At 38.5% G+C, this 26,616-nt stretch overlaps 1 protein-coding gene across 2 annotated transcripts in view; it reads right to left on the minus strand.

Moving 5' to 3' along the window:
- Nucleotides 1–25,610, minus strand: part of RAB3GAP2 (RAB3 GTPase activating non-catalytic protein subunit 2) — a 53,430-nt gene extending 27,820 nt beyond the window's left edge. Inside the window, exons 1-17 of one of the 2 annotated variants that reach the window (XM_042446313.1) lie at nucleotides 25,527–25,610; nucleotides 24,563–24,689; nucleotides 18,476–18,557; nucleotides 17,156–17,203; nucleotides 16,929–17,004; nucleotides 16,486–16,587; nucleotides 15,707–15,806; nucleotides 14,214–14,312; nucleotides 13,372–13,520; nucleotides 12,840–12,919; nucleotides 12,655–12,744; nucleotides 11,288–11,427; nucleotides 9,421–9,637; nucleotides 8,826–8,969; nucleotides 6,371–6,453; nucleotides 2,330–2,394; nucleotides 1,413–1,503 (exon numbers count right to left, since the gene is read on the minus strand). In XM_042446313.1, the coding sequence (XP_042302247.1) occupies nucleotides 1,413–1,503; nucleotides 2,330–2,394; nucleotides 6,371–6,453; nucleotides 8,826–8,969; nucleotides 9,421–9,637; nucleotides 11,288–11,427; nucleotides 12,655–12,744; nucleotides 12,840–12,919; nucleotides 13,372–13,520; nucleotides 14,214–14,312; nucleotides 15,707–15,806; nucleotides 16,486–16,587; nucleotides 16,929–17,004; nucleotides 17,156–17,203; nucleotides 18,476–18,557; nucleotides 24,563–24,602 (1,606 nt within the window). In that variant the 5' untranslated portion in view covers nucleotides 24,603–24,689; nucleotides 25,527–25,610. Of the gene's footprint in view, nucleotides 1–1,412; nucleotides 1,504–2,329; nucleotides 2,395–6,370; nucleotides 6,454–8,825; nucleotides 8,970–9,420; nucleotides 9,638–11,287; nucleotides 11,428–12,654; nucleotides 12,745–12,839; nucleotides 12,920–13,371; nucleotides 13,521–14,213; nucleotides 14,313–15,706; nucleotides 15,807–16,485; nucleotides 16,588–16,928; nucleotides 17,009–17,155; nucleotides 17,204–18,475; nucleotides 18,558–24,562; nucleotides 24,690–25,526 lie in introns of those variants that run through there. The other variant, XM_042446314.1, reaches the window with a different exon arrangement.
- Between the last annotated feature and the right edge of the window lie 1,006 nt (nucleotides 25,611–26,616).

The following is a 26,616-nucleotide window of genomic DNA, read 5'->3' on the forward strand; positions in this document are numbered from 1 at the left end:
TTATTATTATTATTATTATTATTATTATTATTATTATTATTATTATTATTATTATTATTATTTTAATATGGATAATAGATGCTATTTGATTGTAAGGAAATTATGTTTTTGAAGGTGGTTTATGTGTTTTCCCACTACCACAACTACAATAAATGTTCTTTTATTTTATAATAGCTCCTGAAGAAGGCCAAGAGGTGACAATTAGAAACATGTTGGGCTTTTTAAGATAATAAAGTTTTTTGACTATCAACAGCGTGTGGGACCTCATTTCCTTTTATTCTCACAGGGCTTGCAATGGCACTGGGGTCAACATCAGTAAGACCTCTGGGACTGTAGGCTCTGGAATGATCAGAACTGAAGCTGATGTGATAGAAATTGGAGCCAGTCGCTGAGGACACCGATCAGATCTCATTGGCTCCAAAGAAAAATCTTGAGCCTTAATCTTGCCAGATGTTTTTCCTTCTTTTTAGTTTTCACATCCAATGTGCCTTGGGGTGATACTGTTTACGCGTGGCCTTCTTGATGATTTTGGTTAAATGGTAGCACTCGGTTAAGCGGTAGCACTGGGACCAATGCTTGGGTCCAAAGTGGAGATCCAATAATTCAGTAAAATAGCAGACTGGAAAGGGGAACTGAACAGAGGACTATCATATCATCTACGAGGAGATTGGAAACCAAAGACTGCTATTTACCATGAAGATTCCTTCCTGTCTACAAACAAGGCACCTCAAGTGTACCCTGTGATGAGTGAGCTAAATTGGACAACTGCTTGCTAGAGAAGGGCACCAGTCTGCCCTTTCTTTTCCAGCAGTTATCCTCCTTTTTCTTTCTTTTTGAGAGATAACCTCCAATGACTATTCATAGTGCTGTAATTTATTTTCTCCCATTAGCCTACAACTATTAGTATTAAACAAAAATCTGGGGACACATGATGCCTTTTAGAAACACCTAAACCCATCATTTCATAAGCTTCCTTCCCAACAGAAAAGGAAGAAATTTCCCAAATTCCTTGCAAAGCTGTGCATGTTACTTTAGTATGAAATTCAGCCACCATTCCATTAAAAGCTGAAACAGGTTTCACAAATGAAAGCAATCAAGATTTCAATTGCCAGCTTATTCTGCAGATTTTTTATCCATAGATTCAAGCATCCATGGCTTGAAAATATTTTAAAAATATACAAATGCCCATAGGCAAACCTTGATTTTGCCGTCTCATATAAGGGACACCGTTTTATGCCATTATATTTAATAGGACGTGAACACTCACATATTTTGGTATCCATGGGGGGGGGGGGTGTCCTGGAACCAAAAGCCAGCAGTTACCAAGGGCCCACTGTATTTTCTTTGCTCCATTTTGGTTATCCATGAATTCTGGAACAGGACACAGAATTATGGAGATAACTTTCCCTTACCTTGATTTTTTAAGGTATCCATCAATGTTTGTGTGATGTTTGTCAGAGAAGATAGTGGCAAGCGCTCATTTGCCAGGATACTTTCCAAAGCCTATCAATAAAACAGACCACAAACAGTATTTCTCATCACTTTCCTCCTACAATGAAAAAATGAATACAGGTGGTTCCATAATGGTAAAACAGTTTCCAGTCTTATTCAGATTTGCATCCTCTTGAATTGGAGAGCTTCACTTGACATCAGATGGAACCATGTTGTCATGGAGGAACAGTATTGTAAAGAAAAAGATACCCATAAAATTAACCTGATGTTTTTATGTTTTTTCTTACTGTAGAAATTACTCAAATCTCACAAGTGAGATTTAAAAGTTCCTGTAAATCCAATTAGAACCATTACAAAACAACATTTTTCAAAGTGTCGCTTAGTCCTAATTACAGGTAGGCTGCCAAAAGAAATGGCTTCTCACCTTAAACATTAAAAATGCCTTGCTCATGGCAAGAAAGAGTATCATTCAGTAGGAGTCTATAGGCTCTGCATGATGGAAAACTGAACAACCCATAACTCTTACAGTCTGTTTCTAATTTAAACAAGCAAATTATTTAGTCATAAGGAATGGCTTCTGTCTATTTATTTTTTAGTTCTACTTTAGACATCCTCCAATGAGCTCAAGGCAACACATACAGTTACAAACAAGTATACTTTATTAGCCACCCTCGAAAGTAAAGTTAGTCTGAGAAAGGTTGACTGGCTCAAAATCAATCCATGAGGTTCACTTGGAACGTGAACCTAGGTCTCACTAATCCTAATACGGCACTCCAAACACTACACTGGACTTATCAGGCATTCAAGTTATGATAAACCAGTTATCTAATTCTGATTCAAAGGCAGCAATCTACAAAATAAAGCTGTGTTTAATTACCTGTTTCTTAGTAGCAGGATATTTAATATCAAGAATTAATGCCTTCATTTCAGCCTCAATCACATCTGGAATGAAAGATGATAAATATGTATTACCAAAGAAGATTAGGAAAAGCAATTCAATTAGCTCTAATTAGAGTTTCAATTTAGGTACCAGGAACTCCAATGTTTAAAAGAATTTCCTCCACTGATCCATAATAAGTACAAGCAGAGTACCAGTTTCTTACCACCAAGGGGAAATGCATTATAGTCAGCTACTTCCAGCTCCCTGACCTAAAATGTCATGACTTTGCTGCTGGGACCCTGCACACTCGATGTAGCGTTTCTTCCAGTTAGGACACATGTCAACCTAGTTCAAGCCTAGAACTAAATATGACTTACTGATATTCCCTTTTCTGAAAGGCTGTCTTCCTTCTTTGGGTTGCTCAAGGTTCAGGGTGGGCATAAACTATCTACTGGTTAATAGACCCAATAACAAGTTCCTCAAACAATCTGATAGGCCTTGGGATGTTTGCTTACCAGGCTTCATGTTAACCTTCAGAAAATCTTGCAGCATTGGGATTTTGTAAATGTTATCATAACTAACACAAGGTATAACACAGGAAAACAATAAAGTACGCTGGCATAAAGAAAGTGTGGCCTATGAACTATGTGCACCTTCCTTTGGCCCCAAGGGAACAACAGTTTCTTTCCAATGTCCTCTGGGGGACAAGGAGACATTTTTACCAGGTTTTTTGCCCCCTCCAGGCCATTTTAGGCCCAGCAGAGGCCTTTTTTAAAGTGACTTCCTGGTCACCTCTTGTAAAAATGGCATGGCAAAAATCCCACCCACCCCCCAAACTCTCTACTGGGCCCTTTACAGGAGAAACATTTTACATTTTCTTGTGGGCGGGTGTGTGGCATTGGGGAGTGTGGCCCTCCAGTGTTTTCTGGGGGCTAATGTTGCTCCTAGTCTCTGACAGCTGCTCACTCATGGAGCAGAGTGATATCCAGTGGACCCTTGCTTTACATACGGGATCCGTTCCAGACCCCCCCACACATAAAGCGAATTCCGTGCATGCTCAAGCCCCATTTAGATGAATGGGATGCGCTCCTGTGTGCAATGTAGTGCACGTGCCACAGGCACATGTGCCATCCATCTAAATGGGGCTTCACGTCGGTGTGACCACACAAGACTGCGTATGGGAAGCCTGCATATGGGGTGGGTCAATTGTACACATATCCACTGGAATACATATATATGTATTCATCAGAAGCCAGCTAGCATCTACAGTTGCTGGCTGCAACACTAGGATGCTGTCAAACTCAAGAAGTAACCACACCACTGAAAGATCTCCAATGCCACCTTTTAGTAGAATAGCAAAAAAATGACCTATCTAATCCTGTGCTTTGGCAAATATTTTGTTTTCCCATAATTATTTGCATACAGTCTTGGAATTACAGTGGTACCCCGGGATACGAATTGATCGTGTTACGAAATTTCCGGGATACGAAAAAGTTAGATTGGAAAAAACTGTTCCGGGATACGATGTTTTTTTCGGGTTACGAAATTTTTTCGGCGCGAAATTCAAACGGAAAGCGCGGCTAGCGGCTTTCCAGCGCTAACGGAAAGCCTTTTCGGGTTGCGAAATGTATCGGGTTACGAACGGAGCGGCGGAACGAATTAATTTCGTAACCCGAGGTAGCACTGTATTTTCAATAAAGTCTGTCATCATTTTTGAACCATTCTAGAGACTGTGATTTCTATCAAATAATTGTCTTTATCCAAATGCATCCATCCAATCCCTTTGCGCACACATGCATGAACAAACATACAAAATCCTTTTTCACACAAAGAAATTAACGATGAAACAAACAAGTGGCCCTAGGTGGAACTTTTGTATGACTTTTCCATGAGGATAGGTTTTGAATATCCAGTGGTAGTATTATTTGAAGCAAGAATTAAGCAATTGGGGCCTAAATCTTTACTGCTGGCATGGGAAAGTTTATACATAAATTGCATTTTCAATGGAATGTAGCATTACTCACTCAAAAAACAGATAATGAGAGAGAGCCATGTTGAAAAGAAAGTTAGTGAGGTGAGACAAATTAAGAGAGACTTGAGTTCGCAACCCACAAACATTCTGAGAGGCTTTCAAGGGCACAGCAAGATGATGTATTTCTCTACGCTGCTTGCCAGACCCATGCCTGATGCACAGAACAGTAACCTGGATTGTTTGCTATGATTTGTTTTGCAGGTTTTGTCAGAATGCATTGCATTCATGGCTTGATTCCAAACTAGAGTTTTAACATAAAAACTGCTAGCTCAAATTCACTTTGTGAAAACAAAAATAATGCTGGTAACACATAGGACAAAAAGCCTCTTCATTAAGTATATTTCTAGTCTCTTAATTATACTTTTATTTGGTCCCTTTTCAAGAATGTGTGGCAGGACAACATACAAGGGTCAAGTTCAACTAATCAAAGTTCCCCCCCCCCCCCCGCTCCGCTCCAATATATTCATCTCAAGAACAGACTCAATGAACACAGAGCAGTTTGACAATGGAACCAGTTACTTAGAGAGGTGATGGGATCTCTTTTTCTGGATATCTTTAAAAAGAGGCTGGACAGCTACCTGCTGGAAACACTCTAACTGGAGCTGCTGCATCAAGCAGAGGGTTGGACACTATGGTCTATGAGGCTCCTTCCAATTCTATAGTTCTACGATTCTGTGATTCCATGATTCTTCATTGAAAATGTGGCCTGTGTTCACTACAACAGCCCTAGGACAATTGTTCTACAATAATTTAATCTGTCCTAAAAAGAATCACATTTAACCTATGTGTTCTTTAATAAACAGTACAATGAAGGATAATGACAGCAGAAATAACTGTTTGATAAACTGTTAGGGTTTTTTCCCCTGTTTTGTTTATTTCATACTCTTTCCTCTAAAATAATATTCTATTGACTGTATTTGTTTTTAGAGAATACCATTTTAAACTTATGTTACAGCTGTAAGATGTCTCCAAAAATTAGGGGGAATAAGCCTACATAAACTATTCTACAGAATCTATACTACATTGAAGTGTAATATCTACTTTACTACAGTCCATAGGCCCCCTAAATGCTTTACTTACCAAATAAGCCAACTACGTCTCTATGAAATTTTACTGTTCCTATTTTTCAATCATTCTTTCCTTAAAATGTGACTCATGTACCAACTGACATATAATTCACAATATGCCTATTTTAACAAGAATTTTGTTCTTGACGTTCTGCTGAAGCCTACAGTAGCAGTATCAAGTCATATCAAGTAACAGCCAGTTACATTTTTCAGAATTACAGCTACATAAATTACACTGAACTCAATGGAAGCAGAGTACAGTGGGCCCTTCGTATATGCTGCGGTTTGGTCCCATGACCTACGTGGATACCCAAATCTGTGGATGTTCAAGTCTCATTATATACAATGACATAGTGAAATGGGTCACTTATATAAAATAATTATTATTTATTTATATTCCGCTTAATCTCAGTGGATTACAACAGTAAAAAACATACAGTTAAAAAGAGATGCATTAAAATTCCAAGATCCCCAATCCTCCCTCCAAACATAAAAACATGATCAAAAGCAAAATGAAGATTTGCTTTTTTGGAATTAAAAGAAAAAATATTTTCAAGCCATGGTTGCAGAATCCAATAACCACTGGATTTGGATCATTCAAATGTTACACCAAAACATAGAACTGTTACACAACAGAAGCTGGGATAATGTTTGCATACTGCATTCCACAAAGTTTGGCTTAATATCACAAATTGTCCATGTCTGCAGACTCTTCTTATGGGGAACAATTTTTCAAACAATTCAGTTCTAAACTGATAGAAAATAAGGGAAATAATGCTTTTCAAGGGTTTCTGGCATCATTTTGCACTGCACCAACCCACTTTTTATCAAATTCTAAATAATCTCATAAACTGTACAAGGGTCATTTTTGATCTGTGATGTATGTACCCCCAAAAGGACATCATATTTTGATCCCAACACAGAAAAAAGGAAGCCTACCCAGCTTTAATGTTTTAGCTTTCAACAAGGCCGACAGCTTCTTCACTAGATGCATATCCTTTGCTCGCTCACTCTTCTTATCACTGGAAGATGTTTAAGGATAAACACAGTATGAATGCAACAATGTGGATGAACTCAAGTGATGGAGTAGATCATACAACCCTTAAACACATTTAAAAGCAAAAAGTCAATATTATAGCAATGGGAAAGTGGAGAGAGACGAGACAGGAAATGCCTTTCCACATGAAGGCTCCTACAGTACAGAATTCTATTTTCAGCAGTAACCAAGCAAGGACCTCTAAAAATCCACAAGTACAGTATAAGAATCGTACAACTTCCCCTTTTTTCTGATCTTCAGAGGTCTCCTCCCTTTCAGTGTCAGTCTGGTAGTGTTCGCTGATTATATAAAGGGTGATTAAAAGTAAAGCTGTTCTTATTCACTTTTGCACAATCCTTTTTTAATCACCCTGTAGAGCTTGAGTCTCCCTTATCTGAAATGCTTGGGAGCAAAAATATTTTGAATTTTGAAATATTTGCATATCCATAATACAATCTCTTCTAAATGAGACCCAAGTCTAAACAGGAAATTCATTTATGTTTTGTATATACCTTATACATATAGCCTGAAGGTATTTTTATGCACAATATTTTTAATAATTGTGTGCATGAAACAAAGTTTGTGTACAGTGAACCATCAGAAAGCAAAAGTATCACTATCTCAGTCACCCAAGTGGACAACTTCAGATTCTGGAGTATTTTGCATTTCATTATTCTGGATAATGGATATTCAACCTATATATTTAAATGACTAGATAAGCTCTCCCAGTGGGGAAGTTGTCAGCCTTAGCCATGAAGTTACTCAGTAACATTTACTGAGTTCACAGAAGAAACACTGGGGGAAAAGTTACAGTGGTACCTCGGGTTACGAAATTAATTCGTTCCGCGGCTAATTTCGTAACCCGAAAAACCTTCGTAAGCCGAATTGCCATAGGCGCTAATGGAAAAAAATAGCTCTTTGCTGCCCTCCGGTGGCGAAATAGCGGCGAGGTTTTTTCGTAACCCGAAAAAACCTTCGTAAGCCGAAACAATAAATCCCTATGGGATTTTTTCGTATCCCGAAAAATTCGTAAGCTGGGTAATTCGTATCCCGGGGTACCACTGTACATCACTTCATATTAGTGACAGAGGCCGTACCCTGTAACTACCTGTTGACAGTCATGTAAAATCATAGAATCGTAGAGTTGAAAGTGACCACAAGGGCCATCCAGTCCAACCCCCTTGCCATGCAGAAACTCTCAATCAAAGCATCCCCACAGATGGCCATCAAGCCTCCGTTTAAGAACCTCTAAGGAAGGAGACTCCACTACACTCCCAGGGGAGTGTGTTCCACTGTCAAACAGCCCTTACTGTCAGGAAGTTCCTCCTAATATTGAGGTGGAATCTCTTTTCCTGTAGGTTGCATCCATTGTTCTGGGTCCTGTTCTCTGGAGCAGCAGAAAACAAGCTTGCTCCCTCCTCAATATGACATCCCTTCAAATATTTAAACAGGGCTATCATATCACCTCTTAACCTTCTCTTCTCCAGGCTAAACATGCCCAGCTCCCTAAGTCGTTCCTCACAGGACATGGTTTCCAGATCCTTCACCATTTTAGTCGCCCTCCTTTGGACATGCTCCAGTTTCTCAACATCCTTTTTGAATTGTTGTGCCCAGAACTGAACACAGTATTCCAGGTGGGACCTAACCAAAGCAGAATAGAGCAGCACTATTACTTCCCACGATCTAGACACTGTACCTCTATTGATGCAGCCTAGAATGGTATTGGCCTTGTTAGCTGTCGCATCGCACTGTTAACTCATCTTCAACTTGTGGCCTACTTGGACTCCTAGATCCCTTTCACATGTAGTCTCATTCAGCCAGGTGTCCCCCATCCTATATCTGTGCATTTCATTTTTCCGCCATAAGTGCACTACGTTATATTTCTCCGTGTTGAATTTCATTTTGTTAGCTTTGGCCCAACTTTCTAATCTATTCAGGTCATTTTGAATTTTGATCCTATCCTCTGGGGTATTTGCTACTGGGGTATTTGTTGGGGTAACCACACTTCAAACAATACCAAGAGTAACAACTGCTATACAGTAGTAACTTTGGAGTGGTGGGGCTATATTTTCTAGGATCTGAGTATTACTGTTTGAGCAATGAGGAAAGAATAGTACTGTACTATTTCAAGAAAAGATGTTGGGGTCTGCCTGAATGTTCAGTTGCTATTACAAGAGAGTAATAACTGAATATTTATAGACACAAAGAATTTCCTTAGAAGGGCTCTTGCTATTTCTCTGAAACAGGCAGAATATGCTGGACTACACAATAATCCAATACTTAATGTCTTACATCATTTCATTTAATTAAGTGGTAGGTCAGGTTCAATTATACAGTGTAAAATTCAGTACCACTTACCTCAGAGCTAAATGAAAAGGTACATGAACTGTTTTTACTGTTCCCGATACAGGATCTACGAGACAGATCTGATAAGTCTGAGGTTGCCAACCTTGACTCGTTATGTTGTTCAGGCCCATTATTTTATAGCCAGGATATAGCAACCTAAAGAAAGGTTTGATAAAACAGTGAAAAGAAACGCCACTGATTCTTTTTGCAAAAGTAAAACATCTAAGAAAAAGACTAATGTCTGTTTTTGTTGACACACTTTGTTGATTACTTAAATTTTGTGGTGGAGAAAGATGATTCCTGGATGGGTATGACAATGTTCCTATTAAAAGGAATTTCTAATAAGTAAATGTTTCGGTAAATTTAAAATTATCATCTGATAAACTTCAACATTCTTCATCAGCATAGCACACACCTATACGAAGCAGGACAAGTCTAACAAATAAATACAAAAAGCTAAAAATACCATATAAACCATCTGATAATGCTTAATCCTTCCATTTTTGCAAGTTTGGGGGGGACTATGAAATACATTCACGTAGAAGACAGTGTCATACTCTCTTCCTACACTACTGTTTCTTTAGCCTCTAAGGTTGTAATTTCTTACCTGCAGTGCTTCCCTACATTGAAGGCTCCAACTCTTGGACCTTGTTGAGTACTCCATACTTCCAAAATTCCCCTCCTAGGAGCATAAATCACAAGGAATTGGGCCACTCTGCTTGGCCCCTGAGAAGTGCCAAAAGGAGAAAAATCCATCTTTTCTGCTTCCCTTTCATGTAAATCTTCCACAACTTGAATCCAACCAACCTGGGCATCTCGGTAGCCTGAAAATGAAAATAAAGAAGTGGACTAGTTTAAACACACAAATTATTTGTGTTGCTATGTCTGAACTGCAACATAGTGTTCAACTGAATACTCAGTCTATGCTAACCCTGGTTATCAGATAATTATCACCCTTGCCAATTTTTGGAGTTGGTGTCATTCCTTTGCTTTGGCTACTCCCTGGCATACTGGCTGCTGCTCTGTTCTCCTACCTCAGTATTCCTCCTTTACCTAAAATCATAGAATCATAGAGTTGGAAGAGACCACAAGGGCCATCCAGTCCAACCCCCTGCCATGAAGGAAATCTCAATCAAAGCATCCCCAACAGATGGCCTCTGTTTAAGGACCTCCAGGGAAGGAGACTCCACCACTTTCCAAGGGAGTGTGTTCCACTGTCAAACAGCCCTTACTGTCAGGAAGTTCTTCCTAATGCTGAGCTGGAATCTCTTTTCCTGTAGCTTGCATCCATTGTTCTGGGTCCTATTCTCTGGGGCAGCAGAAAACAAGCTTGCTCCCTCCTGAATATGACATCCCTTCAAATATTTAAACAGGGCTATCATATCACCTCTTAACCTTCTTTTCTCCAGAATAAAAGTTCCCAGCTCTCTAAGTCGTTCCTAGTTTCTAGTCAACTACAGTTTCTAGTCAACTGTAGTTGCACTAGACAAATATGCCTCAAAAAGCCTGTGTGTATTTTGCAGATGTAACGATGCACCTCTTTTCATACAGAGAAGAAACATCTGTATAGGTAAACATGTGCATATCAGTACACATTCTAGGTTTTTAAAAAGTACATAGACACAGTACATTTGCACACACACAGCAGTACACTGTGTTGATCGAAGTATCAATTTTTTAAAAACTGCTTAATGGTGTTGGGAAGAAAGCAGAACAGATTTGTGTCTTGCCCTTTTAGTGCCTGGTACTACCTATACTAGTGGCCACAAGCTTGGAATCACACTTTCATCATTCAAAATCCTCTGTATTGCTCTACTAGCTTTCAACTAAATAACCTAATTAAAAAATAGCCCTTTTGGGTCAATAAGAAAACCCAAAAATGAGGTATTGGGAGTTTATTCAAATATATAATTGAAATGTCAGGAATAAATATTCCATCACATTAGTTTTATACATCCCCAGTGGAGCCATAGGAAATACCATCCACTGCCAGTAGTATAGTGGGAAAACATTAAAACTGACCATTTGTTGAATGAATTTGGATGGCTTTGAGCTTTACCAGTTCATGTCAAGATTTTTGGACATTCCTCAGTGGCCCGTTAGAATACATATGCCAATGTACTCTCCCACAAGATACATCAGATAGACACCCAGGATCTCAGACTTTGCTGCTTCTAACACAGTTTAAGATTCACTGTCCTTTGTCTTGGTAACCATGTAGCCAAAAGGAAAGATCTCTTCAAACCAACTAAACAACAGAAGTAATATCTGATTTAAAATTTAGGCTTTTGATTCCAACACCATCACTTTTTCCCCCTTTTCTTCTCCTGTATTTTTAAGATCTTTTGCTTGATGAAGAACCAGTAGAGTTTCTAAAGCTTGCATGATGTGTTTTGTGAATTCTGGTTGGCCAGTAAAGGTATTATGCTTTGGTAAATTTTGGATTTTTATTAAGATATATCAGTATGTCTAACCTTTCCACATACGAACAGAAAGTCCTCTTGCAACGTCCAATAAAAGAACCCGTCCAAAATCATCAGTTACTGCTGCCAAAGAGTTACAAGGAGAAAGACAAATCCTTTCCCCATGGCGACGAGAATCAGGAATTCCAAACCTAAGACCAAATAAAATTGAATATGTAAACTGATATCCAAAAATTGATTACTTAATCTAACAGCAAATTCTCAGAATAATAATTATATTGTCAAAACTTTTCTGATATTCCTAATACTAGAACATGAATCAAATAGTTTAAATCTAATAATCTTTTTTTATCTCTCAACTTTCCCATTAGTCAAAATAAAACGTGCAGACCAAAGGTATTATAGGCCTCATACAGACAGCCAAAATAAAGCTGCTTCAGGTCACCTTGGATGTATGCTGTCTAACTGATGTGTGCGTTCTAAGAGTCCAGAAACCACGCCAAAGCCATGCCCCAGTCCTAAGGACTGGAGCGCAGCTTTGGCACAGCTTCTGGCCTCTTAAGTGTCATTTAAACAGCACACCTCCAAAGTGACTCGAAGCAGCTTTATTTTGGCCTGTCTGTACGGACCCATAGTTTTCTTTTCCTGTATCTTTGCAGATATTCCCTCGGATGTGCCTCTCTATCAGTCAGGCAAAAAAGAGTTTAACATTTACAATACAAAATCTACTTGTATTGGGAGGTGTACAAAGTCTTCAAACAATGAGATTTGGAATCAGAGTTAACACAGTATGCAATGAAGGCAGGATAAAGGCATGGGACACAAGCCAGAAGAGACTTTTCAAGAACCCACATCATCTCAATCTTTTTTACACACATGTATGCACCAAGCCTTTACAGGAAACTGCTAATCTTCCCTCAACACAGTAGTTCAGACATTAACATAAACACATGGTTTTGTGTTAGAATGAACAGGCTGGGATTACACAAATGAAAACATGTAATTGCTTACTCTATTTTTTTCATGAACCTAGCCAGAGACATATTCTGATGATTAGGGGAGCAAGGATAAACTATATAGTCTGCTGGACTATGAAAGAAAAAGTATGTGATCACAAGGCACTTCATGTTCATTCACATACTGCTAAACCCTGCTACGGAATTATGTCTGAAACATCCTTCAGCATGCCCTTTTGGGACTTCTACCTAAGGCAATCCCATCAACACTTTCACACATTCTCAAGGTGGTCAGAGACAAGTCCCTGCTCAAGTGGAAGAACATGCCATGTGACAGACAGCTGTGCTTTGTTTGGACACTAATATGTACTTGGAAATCTTTGGGATTGGAATATACCCATGTTTCAGCAATAAGGGAAACACTTACATGATTACCCTTCTAAAAATCTGTTCCATACTTACCTCACAGCTAAAGGAGTTGCAGGCTCAACCTTGGGCTTCTGTTTCTGCACAGGCTCTTCTTCCTGCTTATTCTTCCAGCCTAGCCAACCACTTGAAATAGAGAATGCAATATCATCACAGTCTCAGTTTCAAAAACATACCCATAAAAAACAAATTCATTATAATTTCAGTCTACTTTACATTACCTGGCAGCATGAAAAAATGCCGATGTCAGCTTACTTGCAACTGCTAAAGCAACATGAGACAACAATGGTTGTGAACTACCCTACGGAAAAATAAGAAGTTGTTTATAAATGGGCTACAGTACTGAAAAGTCTTTACAAATAGCTTATTAGCTTATAGGCAGAAATGTACGACTTAATGTACAACTAATTAAAATCTTGAAGGACTACAAAGAATGGTGTTGGCGTGTGCACGTGACATAATTTTATTGCTTTATTTGTCAACCAGTGAGATCAGAAATGTTTACCGATTTAATATAAATCAATTAGATATATGCTGAGAGATCCTGATCTAACATCTGTCTACACCTAAGGAATACTATTATCGAGGCAATGTTAATAAAACATTCTGCTCTCATTTACACTCCTTTCCTCACCCAACCTCCACAACTAACCAGCAGTTCTGAATATCAGCAAACACAAAAAATATTCAGAAGAGACTCAGTAGGTATAGGAAACAAGCCAGCAGTCACACTGCATTTCATAATACACATACCTCAAGAGCATAAAAGAAACCAGTGAAAGGATTTGACCCTACAGTTATATACTGAGACATAGCAGGAGGGTTGTTCTTTATTGTTGCATTAAATCCACCAATAGTGGAAGCAGTCTTCATTAGATCAAAAGGTGACAGAGTCATGATACCTGTTTTTTTTAAACAAAACAAATTGATATGTACATTTTAATTAGAGTGCTTTACACTGATATTTCATTAATAATACATCAAAGGCAGCACACACTCATATGTATAAATAATCTTCAATAATTTGGTGGGTTGTTCTTTTTATTAAATCCTTGCACAAAGTAAACCAAAACATGAGCTTAGAAACTTTCTCAAAGGAACCTTCAAGATTCAGTATACGAACCTGCCAGTAACACTACCTCTTAAACTCTTTCTGCAACAAGTATGCCTCAAACAGAAGAGAAAGAAAATACTAGTAGCAGCTGAACAGCTGAAAAGACTGAAAAGGTTACTTATTTGGGCTACAACTCCCAGAATTCCCCCAGACACTTGTATAAGAGATAATGGAAGTTGTAGTCCAAGAAAATAACATTTCCAAATTTTACAGCTGTTATTGAACTGGCTCTTGAGCTGCACCTGAGCCAAGCAAGAAAACATTAGTCATGTTTTCTTGCTGATGCCAGGACTCAAATATTTAAAACACTAGCTTTAAAAAAGAAGAGGAGAGAATCAGGAGAAGAGAGAATCAACTTTATAAACTTTAAACACATTACTATATAAATGTTTTCTCATTATTGCTGCAAGATGCTGCGTTCTCACAGTGCATAATAGAACAAGATTATTCATTATGAAATGCGTACCAACATACTACTTACCAACACTAACATGATCAACTATAGTATCCACATCCTGCAAGCCCCATTTCTTATAGGCTAATGGAGGTGGCTGAACATTCTCATTGCCTGAAGCTGCAGCTGCCCATTTTATTAAACAGAGAGAAACAGATTACAGAAAAATATTAGACTGAAAATGTCATAGTTCAGCCAGTATACAGTATGATAAGAATTGATAAGCTATTCTTTAACTGAATATCTAAATTTCTGGTCTATATTTCATTTCTTTCTATGTTAAAAAGCAAAACAATATCAAAAGTCCTATGATGCAAATAGCTGCAGCATTACCAAATAAAAGTTTAATCAAAGAAGGAAATATATTACGGTTACAGTCCTATAGATCAAGGGTCTGGAAAGTACAGTCTCCACATGCACCCTCTAAGCTGTTTTTGCTGTTTTCCAAGGAGGACCATGCTCCCCCCCACACACTATGGACTTCCACAATCTCCAGGATTTTTACAATGGCCTATTATAGCCAGCCCAGAGGAAGTGCTGGGAAAAGAAGTGGACTGTATTCCACAAAAGTGCCTATTATAATAAATTTGTTAGTCTTTAGGATGTGCCAAGATACTGAAGCTTTTGATGCAAGTGATTGATATAAGTATTGCTTTGGAAATAAATTGGAATGACTAAAGTTACTTTTTTTACAGGTATGGGTAAATATTTTAATTGTGCTTTAATTCTAATTTGCTGTCTTTTTACTGTACCTTTTTAAAAAATCTTGTTGAAAGGTGCCTGAGCCCATTTGGGGCGAAAACTGATATATAAATCAAGGAGGTAAATAAACATGCAACCTTTCTTGTGTTGCTTGACAGCAACTCTGATCTTAACTCTTACTCTGCTGGCAAGAACCCATGGTAATTGTGGTCTAACAAAATCTGAAGGGCCAGCATGTTTACTGGGCCTACAATACACCATTCAAAAGCCATGCAGTAAAGTCAATGCCATGCAATAAATCAAAACTTTCAATCATGCCCAGATTACAGAATTACTGTATTACAAGAGTGCACACTAGTAACAGTATGCTCCCAGATGCTGGCTATAAGAAACCTGAAATTCTGAGGATATGCAGAAGAAATTATCAGACAATGACATACAAATGACTTTTAAAAAAACAATATTTTTTTTGCAATGTTTGCCACCAAGTTTCCAAAAAGGAGGATTTCAGAGCATGGAGGTCAGATGGGGGAAACTGAGATTCAAATCTATATGAAGAGACAAAACTGGCTTGACATTTGACCAATCACTCTGTCTCAGCCAGATGCACTTCACAGCGTTGTTGTAAGGACAGACCAGGGAGGAAACCTCTCTATGCCTTTTCTTGAGCTCAGTGGTGCAAGACAGGGTATAAATATAACTAGCATTTTTTTTCCAACATGCAATTTTACAACAATATCCCTGTAGACATTGAGGCATAAACTAATACCATTTCAATACTGAAAGTGAAAATGGATCAAGTCTGTGGACAAAACTACCTCTAGCTACTTGATTTCGACAAGCACGGAGGGACTGAAATAGGCTGAAACCATCAATTGTCACAACTGCTGCAGGATACAGGATGCTCAGTTCCTCATTCTGAACAAAAGGAAGAACACAGAAAACTTAATAGTAACAGAATTAAGTATTTATGTAAGCAACTAATAAATATTAATCCAGTTTGTTTGATTAAAAATACTAAGCAATTGCTAGGCTCCTAATCAAGAGATAAGGTGCACACTTTTGTGCTAAAGTACCAGGATCTGAACTGATAAACTGGATGAACTACCATTATGTAATACAACCATAATACTCAAGCAACTCAGTGACGACTGGAAAGTAAAACAGTACACTTTTCCCCAAACACACAACACAGCCTATTACAGCATGCTTATATGACACCTATCTAGATATCCCTACAACTAATACAGTTTTGCTATAGGTAACAAAAACTTATGACCTATAATTGATATGAAACTTTGCCCTCACCCAATAGTTAGTCTAAACCATGATTAAAGACAATTAACATAATGAGAAACGACGATTAAGGAAACTATGGGAGATGGATCTGAACAAGATAAAAAGAAGCAAAGATGGTCATACAAACATACCCATACCCAAACACCTTAACCACAATTATGGATCATATCTTCACAGTACTAACAAATTTGATTCACATGAGCGATCCATATATAACTTGGCAAGGTTTTTACAAGAGACAATATTACAGTACTATGTCTTGTAATAGTTTTACTGTTTTATCTATCTGCCTCAGTACCTGTTCTGTAACTCCAGGATGTCGTGGAATCTCGTAAGTTCTGCACTTGAGCTGCAGGACAGGATCTTCATTTAAAAGCTGTGCCAAAAGCAGCACTCCATTCTAAAATGTGAAAACAGCAAATGTAAATACATGTTATTAATGGTGATTAAGTCACAAAGCATCAGTTCATACATGGCATTTTTCTAACACTTTCAGTACAGAAAAATGTGTATTGTTTTCGAGCAAAGTGAAAATTTTATTTGGGCTTTGCTACAAATACACTTGAATAAACTTCTTAGCAACAACAGTCTTTTCGCAGAATTTGCATCAAAAACCATATGCTTTATAGCAATATATTTTATAGGAAACTTTAAAGCAATATTGACTATTTCTGTGTAGGAAATGTGATTATGTGGAGCAATTTGTAGCAAGCAGGCAAATCATGGTGTTAACTTACTCACCTCAGTATAAAAGCGAACATAGCCAGAGGTGAAGCCTACAACAATACAGGTCCAGTCAGGGCGCCCTGTAGAGCTCCTGTCTCATGCAAAGAAAGTAAAAAGAATCAACTCTAATTCTCGGTTAAATCACAACCTCCATTATTTTGATGAGAATTAACATGCATGTATCTGGAAGCAGGCCGAAACTCTTTAAAGCATTTTATCTGGTTAAATGAAACTGTTCTTACCTTTTTTGACTTGCTAGTGGAATGCACAATGTACTGCTTACACATTCACTAGAAGCAAAACACAGTGATATTAAACATTTCATGCAAGATTGACACACAGAGCACAGAACTGTCAATCTCAATAAAATTATGAGAATAGAAAACTGCCTACTGCTTATGTGGCTTTGGTGGCTGTGTCTCTCAATTGTAATTGTTTATTATAGTATGATAGATGTAAACAAGGAGTTCAAGATGGCTGACCAAAAACTGATGTCATGGTACTGTTAGATTTTAGATGACTACCATGAATGGAAAAAGCTTGTGAAGATCTTCATGGTATTCTTCAGAAGACTTACTCATCACAGTAATTTCATACAGGCTCTCCTTCACACACCACAAACACCACTATATAACTGTACTCAATTAGAGACACATTTATAATGCAAAGCATTTGTTTGCATATACAGTGCACCCTTGGTATTCATTGGGGTTTGGATAACAAAATCTGGGGCTGCTCAGATGACCCTTATCTAAAATGATGTCCCTTATCTAAAATGGCAAAATCAAGGTTTGCTTTTGCGAATTTTTAAAAAATATATTTTCAGATCATGTATGATTGAATCCATGGATTAAGAATCTGTGGAAACAGAGGGCCAAATGTACTGTGCTGAGTGTGCTCATGTTTTTCTCCAACCCCTCTATATAGAATTTAAGAAATATCACCTTTTCTCCCCCATAAAAATCAAGGAGTTTACGATTGTTTCTTGGGGAAGTGCTGTAACCCTGGGAAAAACCATAGCCTTGTATACAGGAAAAAAATCCCCGGCATCTCCAAGTTATTTTGGGAAAGATTCTTGTCTGAAGATCTGGATAGCTACTGCCACTTAGTTTAGACAATACTAAGCTAAAAGACCAAAAAGCAGCTTTATATGTATGCAATTTTTCACTTTTTAATAATATATTTATTAATTTTAAAAATACCAAACAAATTAAAACAACAAAAAACCACACATATGGGGGGGGGGGGGGAATAAAAAATGAAAACAACCATACGAAAAAGACACATAACTATTCTCTCAATTTAACTTCCCGACATCACAAAATTAACTTTAGATGTCCTTTTTAATTATATCTCATTACTGCTTCTCGCTCAATGTTCTTTAGACTTCATTACTTGTCTGTTCAATGGTTTCTGTTATTGTACAAATATTATTATTATTAATTTCTCAATAAGATATCAAGATATAAGTATGTATGTATGGATCATCTTGGGGTTAGATTTTCAAGGCATCATAAAAAGTGACATTCTTATTTATAGCATACTCTAGTTTCCATACCTACCCTTCTTCAACATTCAAAGAGCCACTCCAACCAACAGCATATTGCATTTCTTCTTTCCCTTTTTCACTGTGTTTCCATTTGGCTGGGGAAAGAGAACCAAAAAAATATTAATGGACAAAGTTTTTACTTACTATAGAGCTCAAACAGACAGGCCAAAATAAAGCTGCTTCAGGTCACTTTGGAGACATGCTGTTTAACTGATTCATGCATCCTAAGAGGCTAGAAGCTGCACCAAAGCTGCACTCCAGTCCTTAGTGTGGCTTTAGCACAGCTTCCGGCCTTAGGATGCATTAATCATTTAAACAGCATGCCTCCAAAGTGACCCGAAGCAGCTTTATTTTGGCCTGTCTGTTCGGGCCCATAATTTAACATAAAAGAAAGGGGTTGTTTATGTTTTCAGTTTAATTGTATCACCAGTGTTTTTAAAAATTGTCTTGAATTATATCCTCAGACTAACACAGTTTTTTTTAAAAGTACCTAAGGCCCGATCCTTGTCACGTGCAAGGGTTGCCTGGTAGGCGGAGCACCCACACAGCCGGCAACCCTCGCACATGACGAGGGTGCCGCAGCCACAGCGCACCCACCAGATGCGACATGTAACTGTGATGTTGCAGATGTGCCGCCTCCAAACAGGGCAGTGAAGCTGCGACGTCCCCACACAGTCGCTGGCACTTTGGGGCGGCGGAAGCACACCACAAAAAGGAGCCCTTCTGCGCGCTCTTTTTTTGCTCCGCAGCAGTGTCACGCAATTTGGTTGCTATGGAGCTCCTGCGGAGCAAAGAGAGGCGCCAGAGATGCACCCCTTTCTGGCAGTCTGTACCCTGCCTAAAGCTACCCACAAATTTAGGTTGACCTTCAAAATATTGATACAAATCCAAAGAACAAGGGGACCTCTGCTTGCTGGATAGGACTTCATTATTCCCTAGTCTTCCTTGCATCTTGCTGTGCCCCTGCCCCTCAATTGTCTTATGAGAGTCTCTTCAAAACTTTGAAACAGTGTGAATAGGCAGAAATTTAGTAGAAATTGGTGGATAGTGTCTAGACTGAACAGCAAATTGTTCCAATTGTGCAAAGCTTGTGTGCAAATGCATTACTGAGGGGCATTTAGGAATAATCTCCTTGGAACAGTAGTGACACTATTTTAACGTTTCTTCCTTTACAAATCAGACAGATAACTGCATCATGGTTATTCGTGGTCATGTTTAAAACTTTCATCTTAAAAAAAAAACTTATGAGACCAAGAAGGATTCCCCCATCTCCTCATACACTCAAGTGATGTTGGAATGTTTCTGAAGCCATCCAAGGAAAAAACGAGCACTGGATAGTAACTTCGGCACACACGTTATAATTTTGTCACTATATATGTCTTGAGGCACTGCTGATAAGGCAGGGTGAAAATTCCAAAAAGGACTAATTTAAAATAAGGATGGATTATAAAACAGTTTTTACAAATTATTTTCATGAAGACTGATAGACAAGCCTTGATTGTGTATTCATGCTGTCTTGAGGCATATTACAGAATGATGTCATGTAATTTTCTGTTTATTGGACTGTAGGCCTGACAGTATGGATGAATCTAATTTTTATCTTAAAACTGATTAGCTACCCTACAGCAACTCTGAAACAGTGCACTTCCATGCATTTCAGGAACATTTCAAATTTGTTCATAACATAAATTAAAGTATCATTTAGGTATAACAAAATCCAGGTCAATGCAGAACTGAGTTACAATTTCCTATTACATCAAATATTACCATTCAAATTTCCCTACAGCTTAAAAAATTGCAAAGCAATTTGAGATCCTGACAGATTTATGAAAATGTAAGATACTTCTCTTAAATATGTAGTTTGACCTGTTATGTTAGGACACACTGTAAAAATTTTTACCCTGTAGTTTGGAGCTTCTAATTTCTAGCTTTACATCAAGACTGAACACAGAAATAAAAATGCTGGCAAATTAAGCTATTTCAATTATTAAAAGCTGTTTGACTGCATGTTTTTACTTCATTGCTCAGCTCTGAGGTAGATTTGCATTTGATATTTAGTGTGAATTTATTTAGTGTCAGCTACCAGGCATTTAATTGTTAAGTTCTCTTCTTCTCCATACAAGGCCTCTCTTTAGTAAAAGAAATTCCTTTGGAATTATTTCTAAAATAATCATATGCACACTTATTCAGGACTAGCATAAAGACTCCAAGAATCATTCAGTTCTTGTGAAGTCTGTAGCCAAAGAAGATTTTTGTTGAAACTGTGGATTGCATTCTGTAAATGGAAAGCCTTCTTTTGTTCATGGGAGTGCCTGCTATGCATCATAGAGTCAAGTAGAGGATGGAGTGGACATGATTTTCATTAGTCCCTCTGCACCACCTCCAACTCTAGTCTAAACAGTCCCCCAACCTTCCAGAACATCTTTTTAGGAGGACTGGAGCAGAAGAATGGAACAACATGAATTGTAGCCCCTCTACTGCTAACCACACTATAGACTTCCATTCAAAGGAACTTCGATCTAACTCAGGCTCAAAACAGACGGACATATCGGCGCTAGACTGGGGCATCTGCATGCCCGATCTGGCTTTTTGTGCAGAAAAAGGACATCCTTTCCACCACAACAGCAGCTTTTCTGTGCTCCTGCAGTGTGCAGCATATGAATGACATGCTACTGGAGCACCGCAATACTGCCCACTTTGTGGTTGGGCAGGCAGCATGTCTTTTATCAATTACCAGATGGGAATAAGATGAAGATAAATACTGCTATACTGCCATCTCCATTAACCTCAAACCACTTGATTAAATCATTTGTTTTTAATGCTTATGGGTTTGTTGACAGAAAGGAAGTTTCATACTATATATATATATGAACAGGTATTTACAAAATAAGAAACAACACATGTCCATCAGTAGTAGTTGTAGTCCACCTTTCTCCCAAAATTGGGACTCAAGATGGTGCACAATTTAAAAAGAACTTAAAAAATGCAAAAGAGACCTTAAAATGGAATTAAACAAATCACACTATTAAAACAAATCAGATCTACATTTAAAATAATAAAATGTGATTAAAGTGATTTTAAAAACTATTAAAAACAATTGAGATTAAGACACTACAGCACTCTTTAGCCCGTTCTTTCAAAACTTTCTGTAATAAAAACCTGTCAAAATAAAAATGGTTTTGTCTGCTGACAGAAAGATAAAGAAGAGGCCATTCTGGTCTCCCACGGAAGGTTGTTTCAGAGTCTAGGGACCCTATATCCCGTCCCCATCAACCATGCTTGGGATGGTGGTGTGATTCTGAGGTTGTACAAACAGGTAATATATGCCGGCATCAGGGCAGAGTGGGGCCATGGCGACCGCATGCGACATGCCCCAACTCTGCCCCATGCCGATGTGATGCCATGCGCCCCACCACACGGCAGAAGAATTACGGCGCTCCCTTGGTGCAGCGTGTAGACATGCTGTGCTAAAGGAGTGCAAAAAGCTGCAGCGCCGACGGCACAAAAAGGAGCTGCTTTTTGCAGCTCCTTTTTGCATAAAGTGGCTCCTTTTTGCACTGCAGAAAGAATGGGGCCGCAGGGTGCGGTTGCCGTGACCCCAATTTGGCTAGGAAGGGGGTGGTGTTGTGTCACCCCTTAGAGGCTGTCTGTACAGCTCCTAAGAGAAGGGTCTCGCCTGTAGATCTCAGGGTCCAGGCTGCCTCATAAGGGAAAATACAATCTGCCTGACAGCATGGGCCTGAGCCTTATAGGTCTTTACGGGTCATAAGCAACACTCTGAATTATGCCAGGAAACAAAGTGGCAGCTAGTAGAGCTATTGTAACAAGCCAGTAGTATGGTCCTTATAACCTGCCCGTTAACACTTTGTACTAGCTGAAATTTTCAAACACTCTTCAAAGGCAGCCCCACATAGGGAGTGTTAAAATAGACCAAATAGGATGTAACAACATGTATTACCATGGCTAGATTCAACATCTTAAGGAACAGGTGCAACTGGTACACAAGCTTAAAATATGCAAAACTATTCCTGTCCACTGCAGAATTCTGGACCTCTAGGTTCAAAGCTAAGTCCAGGAGTATATCCAAAATGTGAACCTGAGTCTTCAGGGGAATATAATCGCATCTAACACAGACTGATCTCTACTCCCTGATCTGCCTTTTGACTGACCAGCAGCAACTCCATCCTATCTGGATTAAGTTTGCCCTCATTCAGTCCATTACTGTAACAGATACCAGTTTAGAACCAAAACTAGTTTTTTGGGTTGAGGTGGAAAGGAGTAATAGAACTAATAGCAATAGAACTAGTTGTCATCTACATATTGATGGCACCACACTCCAGATGACCTCTCCTAATAGTTACATGTATATATTAAATAGCATGGGAAAATAAAACACAACCCCGAGGGACTACACAGGCCAATGACCAGGTGGTCGAACAGAAATCCCACAGCATTCCATGAAGGAATGAGGCCACTGTAAAACAGTGGCCCCTAGTCCCATCCAAGAGAGGTGGCCCAGACGGATACGATGGACAAAAGCCAAAAGTCCAGCAGAACCAGGGATTAATTGACTGTCCATTTCCCAGCACAGCTGTCTCTGTTCTCTAACCAGAAGTGCAGACTACTTTAAAAAATCATTTTCTACAGTAAACATTTGCAATAAACAAGTCACACTAAAACAAACAATGTAGAAAACAATGTAAAGAAAACAAGTGATCACTATTTCTAATTTTTTTCCAAGGTATTAAATACAAAATTATTTTTTGAAAAAAAGCTTCAAAGTGCCAATGTGTACAAAGAACAATGTTCTAGAATGAACAAGGCCATTTTACAATCAAAATGCTGAGGATGATAGTATGTCCAGTTTGTAACATAACACACAGAATTAAATTATATTCACAAAACACAACTACAGTCGTCCCTACATTTTCATAAAAATTCAAAAATATTCAAGCCCCATTGGCTTGAATGACTGCGTGCTCCCATGTACGGTTCTGTGTGCAGACCATTTTAACCCTCCTCACTTGCCCACCGACGAATGACCGAAACCACAGATTCAAAGTCTGCGAAAATGGAGGGACAACTGTATTTGAAATCACAAACCATTCACGTATATCCTCAAATTACATGGAAGAGAGTCAAAACTTCAGTTTACCAAACTAGCAAGAAAAAGGGCAGAACAGTGTGGAAACAATAAAAGCAGCTATGTCCGTATTTCATATGATTAACATCATCATCAGAATTTGTGGGATAAAGCACTATGGAACCCTTACTGATAAAATTCCTATAGCTAGTGTTAATCCTGGCAACTGCTATGGGTAAAGCAATCTCCTTCCTCTAGTTCTTGTACAGCTAGCATGATGTAGCGGTTTGGGTGTTAGACTCTAGGAAACCAGTGTTCAAATCTCTGCTGAGCCATGAAAACCCACCTTTGCTTAGCCATGGAAACCCATTGGGTGGCCTCTGGCAAATCACTCTCTCTCAGCGTGAGAGGAAGGCAATGGCAAATTCCCTCTGAATGTACCTTGCCTCCTCAAAATGTGATAAGGTTACCTTGGGATATACATTAAATCAAAAATTATTTGAAAGCATATAACAACAATTCTCTCTTGTTGGACAAAGAAACGCGAATCATGGCTCTAAAGTTAACCCCAGTAAAAAAAGGAATTAGGGAAGTAAATCCTTGACTATTTAATTCTCACATGCAAAGATGCCTGATTACAGTAGTTTTCCCCCTGTTGTGGGAAAAAAACAAGTTTTCTTCCTTGGTATTCTCACTGTATACACATGTCCTGAAGTGTTGTGGAAGAATTATTCCAATAATAAAACATTGGGGCAGGGGGTTGGCAAGAAAACATGAAGTTATGTGCAAAAAAATCGCATGTGTTTTCTCCACAGAATAGTTCCCTCATAATACTTCAGGATATTGAAACAATGAGAGAAAACCGCACAAATTCTCACTGATCTGTTATACTTGCCTGCAAGATTTTCTGAATGTCAGCAGTTTTCAGATGAAACCAATTTATAAATTTTATCTGAAAACTGCTATTGAATGTCATGGTATAACAGCATGAATATAAGAAGCATACAACATACTTACGCACAAAAAACACAGCTTTCTGCTCACGAGCTATTACCATGAGATCATTTGTTGGCGACAAGGATAAGACACAGTCCTGAAGCCAAGAATTTGCCTGTGTCTTGGACGCTGATTCCTCTTCCTCCTCCTGTATGCAACAATTTTTAAAGTGATTAATTTGGGAAGGATATAGTGCTGGACTTCCACCCATAAAAAGTGAAATCCAGCAGAAATGGTGATCTTCCCACAGCTTTCCCTCAGGAATCCCCCAAAACCTCATCTCCAAAACTTCATGATCCCCCCCAAAAAAATATGCAGGAGGGGAGAAGGTAGGGGAAAGGGAAGTTCCACTGTACATTAAGTGTGCAAAGAAAAGAAAAAAGACAGGTTTTGGGGAAATGCAAATGAATATAATTCCATGTGACTGCAAAACTTGTGGCAGTGGAAAAGAGCCCTGGTGGTGCAGTGGTTAAATGCCTATACTGAAGTCACTCACTCACAAACCACAAGGTTGCGAGTTCAATACCAGCCAGGAGCTCAGGGTCAACTCAGCCTAGCATCTTTCCAAGGTCACTAAAATGAGTACCCAGTTTGTTGGGGCAATTAGCTTATACATTGTAAACCACTTAGGGAGTGCTTAAGTGCACTTACAAGTGGTATAGAAATGTACTTGCTATTGCTGTTGTGGAATAACAAAGAATATAAGCTTTCCACTGCCACTAGCTATCCAAGAATGAAGTTATTATTGAAGAATTTTAGTATTAATAGCAACCTTGAAATGCCATTATTGCAAAGGCATGTTATAAATATCATAACACAATAACACCAATAATAGGAAGGAAATTTGTATGATAATCAATATGTACAGTGAGTGTGTGAATCAAATCTTTTTAACTACTGAAATAGAACATTTCAACAGAATTATTCAATGTATTGTTCATTGAAATCTCATCTGTAAGAGACATAATCAACACTGAATACTTACCTGTTCTTGCGTTTCTGATTCATCCCAGGCACCCCAGCCATCCTCTTCCCAGTTTGAAGTTTTACCTAGTATTTAAAAACAGCTTAATTTTAAAAAGTCGTAACTGTTCTGTTTCTATGCTGAGATGAAATATTTCATTTAAACACTAAAAAAAATAAATAACTATACACAAATATAACAATAGTTTCAATCAAGAAATGCATTGCATCTTTAAAAAGCAACATATATACCAGAAACACTCATCTGACAAACATTCAAATAAAGACCTGAAAGACAGAGTAAGTCCCATCATGGCACTAACTTTCCATGCCCCCCCCCCCCGCCCCATGGGTGGTGGGACTGCATGCTCCTATGAAGGAAGAGGTTATGCTGCTGGTAGAGTCTTCGATGTCAGGCTTTTGTTGAGAAGCCATACTAAATGTGCCAAACAGCTAATGGACAGCAGCAGTAGTGGGGAGTGATACTAGCATAGAATCTCTCAGAAACAAAGGCAATGGCACCATAGCTAACACTTGTTAGCACTGCACAGGAGAAGGCATTCTTCTGAATGTCTTTTACCATGAAAATCCCATCCAGTTTGGACAAAAATCCCAAATGAAACAGGAGACAGTGTCACAATGTGACTCCCAGGTTCAAAGATACTCAACAAGCTATTGGGGTATAGCTAAGGACAACTACAAGTAGTGCTGTGGCTAATGATGCAACCAGACTCGAGCTGAAATGGCTTTAGCTGTTGACATGCTAATAGGTGAAAGGAAAATCCAAAGCTGAACAACACACATTATAGAATGTGAGAATTACAAATCAGAGGAAGCTAGATATTGTAAAACAAGAAATGGAATATATAAACATAGCAATACTTGGACTGAACAAGCTGAAATGGACAGGAACAAAAACAGATAGTGTTGTACATAGGAAATGAAAATTAAAGAAGAAATGGGATGGTATTAATAGTAGGGAGAGATGTAGCAATGGAGGATATAATGCAAAGTCTGTCTGAATAATATCAATAAGATTTCAGGGGGGAAAGATCGATATAGCCATAATTCAAGTTTGAGCTCTAACTACAGAGGCAGAAAGCTTTAATGGA

This window comes from Sceloporus undulatus, chromosome 1, assembly GCF_019175285.1.
Source record: "Sceloporus undulatus isolate JIND9_A2432 ecotype Alabama chromosome 1, SceUnd_v1.1, whole genome shotgun sequence".
Taxonomy (NCBI): domain Eukaryota; kingdom Metazoa; phylum Chordata; class Lepidosauria; order Squamata; family Phrynosomatidae; genus Sceloporus; species Sceloporus undulatus.